At 40.1% G+C, this 7070-nt stretch overlaps 1 protein-coding gene across 1 annotated transcript in view; it reads right to left on the bottom strand.

Moving 5' to 3' along the window:
- OVCH2 (ovochymase 2) overlaps window positions 1-7070 on the bottom strand; it is a 23566-nt gene that overhangs the window by 5815 nt on the left and 10681 nt on the right. Inside the window, 5 exon segments of the mRNA XM_006903591.1 lie at window positions 794-1004; window positions 1773-1924; window positions 2136-2231; window positions 2621-2793; window positions 4875-4966. Coding sequence (XP_006903653.1) covers window positions 794-1004; window positions 1773-1924; window positions 2136-2231; window positions 2621-2793; window positions 4875-4966 — 724 coding nt within the window.

Below are 7070 nucleotides of genomic sequence, written 5' to 3'. Positions count from 1 at the left end.
CAATTGGCAGCATCATGACGGATGGTGAAGAGATTGAGATTGTTCACAGCTTTAGTTTGCTTGACTCCACAGTCAACACTCTTGGCACTAGTAGCCAGGAAATTAAAAGATGTATTGCGATGGGAAAGTCTGCTGTTAGGGACCTCTCCAAAGTACCGAAGAGCAATGGTGTCTCTCTGGAGACTAAGGTGTGTCTGATACAGGCCATGGTCTTTGCAATCACTTGTTATGCGTTGGACAATCACTAGGGAGGATAGAAGGAGAATTGATGCCTTTGAACTGTGGTGCTGGAGAAGAGTATTGAGGGTACCATGGACTGCTAAAAAAACCAAGAGGTTCATCCTGGAGAGGGTTAAACCAGGCGGCTCCTTAGAGACAAGGATTCTGAGGCTTTGTCTGACATACTTTGGACATGTTGTAAGGAGGGACATATCCTTGGAGAGGGACATCATGCTATGGAGGGTGGATGAACAATGCAGGAGGAGAACGTCCTCTATGAAGTGGATGGATTCAGTGAATGGGGTAATCGGGATGTGTGTGTTGGAGACTGTGATTGGCACAGACAGAGCAGAGTTCAGAGTTTAGGGCTGTTGTACATAGGGTTGCTATGAGTCGCAAGCAACTCGACGGCACATAACAACACAACAACATGTTTCATTGAGTATGTGCATACAGTACCCCATACCACCTTTTATTTTAGTTTATTCTCAGTAAGTACCACCATCCTTTTGTGCTGTTCTGAAAAAAAGAAGCAGAACCTCTCTCTGGCCTTACTACAGTGGTATTTTTTAACCTGGTATGTTGGCTTTGTTGCCTATTTGGATGTGTTTGTGTATCCAGGGAAGCACTTTACGAAGGTCTGTGAAGATACCAGGGGATCCACGATTTATTTTCTCCATATTGTTTCTCCATCCTCGACCACAGCCCAAGCCCCAGGAAGTTACACCGGCTTGAGTCCAGGTTCCTTTTTCATTCCGGCACATGAGGGCACCTCCTGAATCTCCCTGTAGGGGCAAAATCCTTTATTACCATCCTTGTCCTTTTCTGTATCCACAAAATACTTACTCCATTCTGCCACAGGAATGCTAAATGAAAACCCAACATTTTTAATAATAAGGACCCAGAATATGGAAGAACAGTTTAGCACAGTTCCTATATGATCCTCCCCTCCACTTTTAATAACAAGGACCCAGAATCTGGAAGAACAGTTTAGCACAGTTCCCATATGATCCTTCCCAACACTTTTAAAAACAAGGACCCAGAATCTGGAAGAACAGTTTAGTACAGTTCCCATATGATCCTCAAATACCATTTGAGCCCATCAATTCTTTTTCCTTTCCCCCTGTTGTTGGCTTTCATCCATGCATCAGACTTTCTTCCTCTCTCTGTCTCACTCTATAGATTCAGAAGCCCTAGCCAGCTGTAAAACTGACTTGAGATGTTGATAGACAGGAAAAATGGAAGAAAAGTAGGATACTCACTATTCACAAACTGGAAAGTCTATAGAAATAATAGTCAGGCATGCCATGGGTGGAGGAACCCTGAATCCATTGCTGGCTTTATCGCTCTGCTTATACTGTGTGGTTAAAGCTGCTTATTTAGATTGACCCTTTATTATATTTTGACCTCTTTTGTAGTTTTCCCCCCTTTGTCATTCTTGACTCTCCTTTCCAAACTCCATTGTCTCCTCCAGCCTTGTTTTGGTGACTCATCTGATAACAATGCCAAGGAAGACCTGCCTTAGGTCTGTCAAGCCAGGAGTTCCCTTCTACCTGACAGGCATCTTTTCCTCCATCAGGGAAACCTGTGCAGAGAAAGGTCCCCCACCGAATAGGCTTCTTTAATGTTAACAGAGCTGCTGCACACTCCTTTTGAGTCAAAATTGGCAGCTTCACTTCCTGCAGGACTTGAGGGAGGAGGCCATCTGTAAAAGAGACAATAGCCCTATCAAGACATTCTTTAATACTTTGTGATTTAAGAGGCCTCATTCAGAGTTGTCTGGGTTTTTAAGTTCTGAAATTCTAAATATAGTATGATGTTCTCTGTCTTTAGAAATGTTTCTAAAATTGGATTGATTTTTGGTTATCCACCAAGATGTTCTGGCTTCTTAGGAGAAATGTCAGAGAAGTTCTTACCTTCCGTCAAGCGACCCCAGCCTGCAGTTGTACAAGTAAAACCAGCTTTAAATTGTTCTCCTTGCTCTGGAAGACATATGGGTCCCACGAATTGGCCTTCAGAAAAGAACATTGGAAGGTTTATTTCATCTTTGGAGTAGAGGACATCATAACTCATTCATCAGTTATTCTCTGGGTGATCCTGAAGATAGAGTTTGTGAGACTTAGGGCTTTTCTTCTGGCACTTTTAGAGGCCATTTGTCAGAAAAAGAAAGACTCCCTCCTGACTACATATAATTCTATGTTCATAGACAAAGCAAAACACATTTTAGGTAGTGAGTATTCCACACCAAATTTCTATCTCAAAGTTCATGACCTAGAACTATTGGGCATATGGTATATAATATATACTGCCAAGAATGTGATATGAAACCGAAGCTATGGAGGACAACAAGGTAGATAATTCAGGATGATCAAAGGGCATCCTTTTGAACTCAAATATTTACCAAAATGGAAGGTCCCAGCCATCTTCAAAAGGGCAATATCGTAGTCCATTGGTTTCTTTAGGGTGAAATATGGGTGTATAATGATGGTTTCAATAGTGAGGGTTTGTTCTTCTGGTTCTTTCTGGCTCAAATCATGTTCTCCAGCAGTAACATTCAAACTTGAAGCAGTATTTCTGTGTATAGAATAAAGCAGGTAGATTCCATTAAACCTCTGAGTGCATTACAACTTAACCTCTTCAGAATTGTATAAATGGACCATGTGAAGTATATGACTGCACAACAGAGAAGAAAAAGGCCAATACCAATAGCACCGTAAAAACCACAAAGTTTCCTTATTTCAGTGGAGGACTAGAAAAGAGTGGCCTCAAAACCCCCTCCTCCCCAAACCTCATCATTGCTGTTGAGTTGAACCAACTGAGCTTGAACCTCCACTGGGTGTCCAAGGCTGTATATTGCACGGAAACAGATTCTGCATTATTCTCTCACAGTGTCTCTGGTGGACTTGAACCACCAAAGAGGTATGGCCTTTGGATTAGCTCACCTCCATATACACTACACCATCAGAGTTGCCTAATAATACATTCTGTACTTTGCAATGTTGTTGTTATGTACTGTCAAGTTGCCTGTGACTCATAGCAGCCCTATGAAAGTTAAACCAGTGTTCAGGTCTTTCATTGATAGAGTCGTTATGAGTTGTCTATGACTCAATGGCAGTTAACAACAACAACAACAACAACAACAGCATATGTTCCTAAGTCTTGGTTGTACTAAGTATTTAATACAATTCATAGCTTATCTCTGGCTAATACCTGGCACATTTCAGTGAAAATTATTTGTTGACCTTTATTTAGACCATCAACTCTCATGGGGCAGAAATTATGTTTTTCCTATCTCTGTATCTTTGGTACCAGGGTTTGCGCCAGGTAAGCATCCAGGAGATATTTGCAGAATTGAAAGAGGACAAATATGAGGACATGATACTGACTGAAGAGGCACTCAGAATAGTTGAACCTTGAGACAACAACAAGAAAATGGAGAAGATGAGATTTTTTAGGTAGAGACTGAGAGCCAGGGTCATCAATAGGAAGAATGATGCAAGAGTTGATATCATGCTTTATTAGCTACTCCTTGTTTTTGCTCTGAGACTTTATTTCTTAAGCTGCATAATGAGTAGTTTTTTTCAAGGAAATTTAAGAAAGCTGGGAGAAAATTTTGACAAATCTGTGTTTGTGATAACATCTTTCTTTTTTTTTATAACATCTTTCTTACTTGAACAATGGGGAACTATGTTGCAGGGATGGTGTTATCTGACATTGAATAGGAGCTGACCCATAGCTTGGAGAAAGTGCAGCTGGAGTGCTCCTCAGAGGCAAAAATGAGAAAGCTTCGGCTCACACATTTTGGGCATGTTGCTAGGAGAGGTTAATTCCTTGGAAAGGGACAGCTTGCTTGGAAGGGTAGAGGAGAGGAGAGGCAGACCTTCCAAAGGTGCATTGAAATGGTGACTGCAGCAATGAGCTTGAGTGTATCAGAGATTGTGAGGATGGCACCAGATAGAACAGGGTTCAGATCTGTTGTTCATAGGTTTGCTATGAGTCATACTCGACTTGATGGCACCTAACAATAATAACATGGCCTAGTAGTAAGGAGCTTTGCTGCCAACCTGAAGGTACATGGTTTTAATCCACCAGCTGCTCTGTGAGAGAAAGATGGACGGTCATTACCCATGAGATATAGTGCCTCTGAAATTCAGCTGGGAGGGGGCAGCTATGAGTTGGTCCCAACTAAAAGGTATGTAACAACAACATTATTCTTTTAAGGGAGCTCTGATGGTCTGGTGGGTAAGGAGTTGTGCTGTCAACCCAAAGGCTCACAATTCAAATCCCCTAGTAGCTCTGAAGAAAAAGATGGGTCATTCCCTCCCATATGATTTATAGCCTCTGAAAAACTACTAGAGGGTTAGCTGTGAGTTAGTTTTGACTCAACAGCACCTAATAATAACAGCAACATTATTCTTTATTAAGCAGCAATTGTATTTTAACAAAGTTTTCTGTTCCTATAAGGAATGTATGTTTTCTATCAATTTAACTGCTGTGACAGTGTCACTAAGCCCTATTTGTGTTTTGCAATTAGGTTGCAGTACTTGGTCACAGCATCCATCACATGGGACCATGTTTTAATAGAATTATTGCAGCTGACATCAAGGGAGAAGGAAGTATGAATGGACCTTCATCCTGGGTTAGACTTCTCCTACCTGTTTGCTACACAGTGAGCAGCTGTGATCACCCATTCTGGAGAGATGATGGTTCCACCACAGATATGCTTCTGCTTTCGTTTCAGAGATACCTGAATTTAAAATACCCAGAATGAGAGCAAGTCAGTATCCTGAAACCCCCCGAACCTGAATGCTGAGCATATTGGGGGGAGGGGGTGCAGAGAACAGCTAGATATCTTAATCATAACTTTCAGGAATCATGGACTATGAAAGAATAAAAGCCATTCCTACTTAGCACAATGAGTAATATTGAAACTACAACATACTCACCTTTGGCCTGGAGGAAATACAGTTAATTTGAGGTAATCAACTTTTAAGAGTTTTGATACAGTTAGTAGTCAATACTATTTATTTATTCATTCACTTTTACAATACTATTGACCTAGACCTGTTGCTTTAATAATGTACATTATATCTGTGAAGAAAGAAAAAAAGATGAGATATAGCAGGGCTCAGCTGAAGGTATTTTGGAGAAAGGTGTGAGCTAAAGACTCTTCAAACACTTTCAGGGAAATAGTATAAATTTACTGTATTTCATACCCTTAAATAACCATTGCACTTCTAAAACTGTGTTAAAAATGTGTTCCTTAATTCAATAAATGGTTACTATGCACTTGGATTTTACCTGGTGAAATGCATAGGAATCAGAGTGACTAAATCTGTGGAAAGAGACAGTGGAGAAGGTCAGTATCAGCAGTCAAAACAAAGCCAGGGGCTGACTGTGAAACAGACCATCAATTACTCATATGCAAATTCAAATTGAAGTTTAAGAAAATTAAAACTAGTCTATGACAACCAAAATAGAACCTCGTGATTATCCTAGCTATTTTAAAAAGCATCCCAAGAATAGTTTGGTGCACTGAACCCTAATAACCAAAGACCAGATGATTTGTGTGATGACATCAAAGATATTATCCATGAAGAAAGTAAAATTTCATTAAAAAGAAAGACCAAAATGGATGTCTGAAGATATTCTGAAACTTACTCTTAAATGTAGAAAAGTTAAAGTAAAAGGTTGGAATAAGTTAGAGCTGATAAAAGATTTCTAATGGCATCCTGGGATGAGGGGGAAGCAAAGTGTTATAGTGAAATATGCAAAGACCTGGAGTTAAAAAACCAAAAGGGAAGAACATGCTACACATTTGGCACTCTTAACTGAAAGGGGGGGGGAAATCAAGCATCAAGTTGAAATAGTGAAGGATTCTATGGGCAAAATCTTGAATGATGCAGGAAACATCAAAAGAAGTTGGGAGGCAATGTTCATAGCAGCATTATTCCCCACCACAGAACATGGAAACAGCCCAGATGTCCAACCACAATTGAATGGATTGAGAAATATGGTACATTCATACAGTGGAATACTACGCAGCATGCAGGAACAATGTTTTTATAAATTACTGCCTAACTAGTGTGTGACTGGGGCGCATTATGCTTAGTGAACTAACTCAGTCGCATAAGGACAAATACTGTATAAAATCATTTAGTAGGATGAGTATGAGGATCCAAGGGGGGCGTGAAAGCCGAGGGGTGAGGAAATGTGGGGGGAGGGTATTAATTATGAGGTCACACAATTTGATGGGGGGAGAGAAATGGGAAGCATCTGGTGTGAAAACAATGTATTAAAATTTTGTAAATAAACTAGTATAAATTAAAAAAAAAAGGAGTTGAGAGGAATGCACAGTTACTGTACCAAAAAGAATTGGTCAATACAAAACCATTTTAGGAAGTAACAAAATTATAAAAAACCAATAGTACTGGTGGAAGAAGTCTAAGCTGCAGTGAGGGCTTTAACAGCAAATAGTTACGTATTATTGAGTTAGAACCAAGCCATAACAAACCCTCCAGAGTGTTTTAAGAAGGAGTAAATTTCAAGGGAGTAAATTGCTCATTTTTCTCCTGGGGAGCAGCTGGTGGATTCAAACCATGTGCATTTAGGTAGACAATGCAATTTCTTGCTACTAGGCCATCAGAACTCCCAATAGCAACAAATAAGTCCATAGGAATTGGTAGGATACAATTTGAAGTCAGCAAATATATGCAGTCAGGCCATGCCCGCTACTAGTTTGTGCCAAGGAATCTGGAAGACAGTTACTGGGCCAGGTGACTGGAAGAAATCCCATTTGTTCATTATCCAAAAAGAGAGCATTCAATAGTGTATGGAAATTATTAAACAAT

This window comes from Elephantulus edwardii, unplaced genomic scaffold (assembly GCF_000299155.1).
Source record: "Elephantulus edwardii isolate Elephantulus edwardi_28Jun2011 unplaced genomic scaffold, EleEdw1.0 scaffold00044, whole genome shotgun sequence".
NCBI lineage: Eukaryota > Metazoa > Chordata > Mammalia > Macroscelidea > Macroscelididae > Elephantulus > Elephantulus edwardii.
Note: the sequence above shows the minus strand (reverse complement) of the source record. Positions and strands in the feature narration are given on the sequence as shown.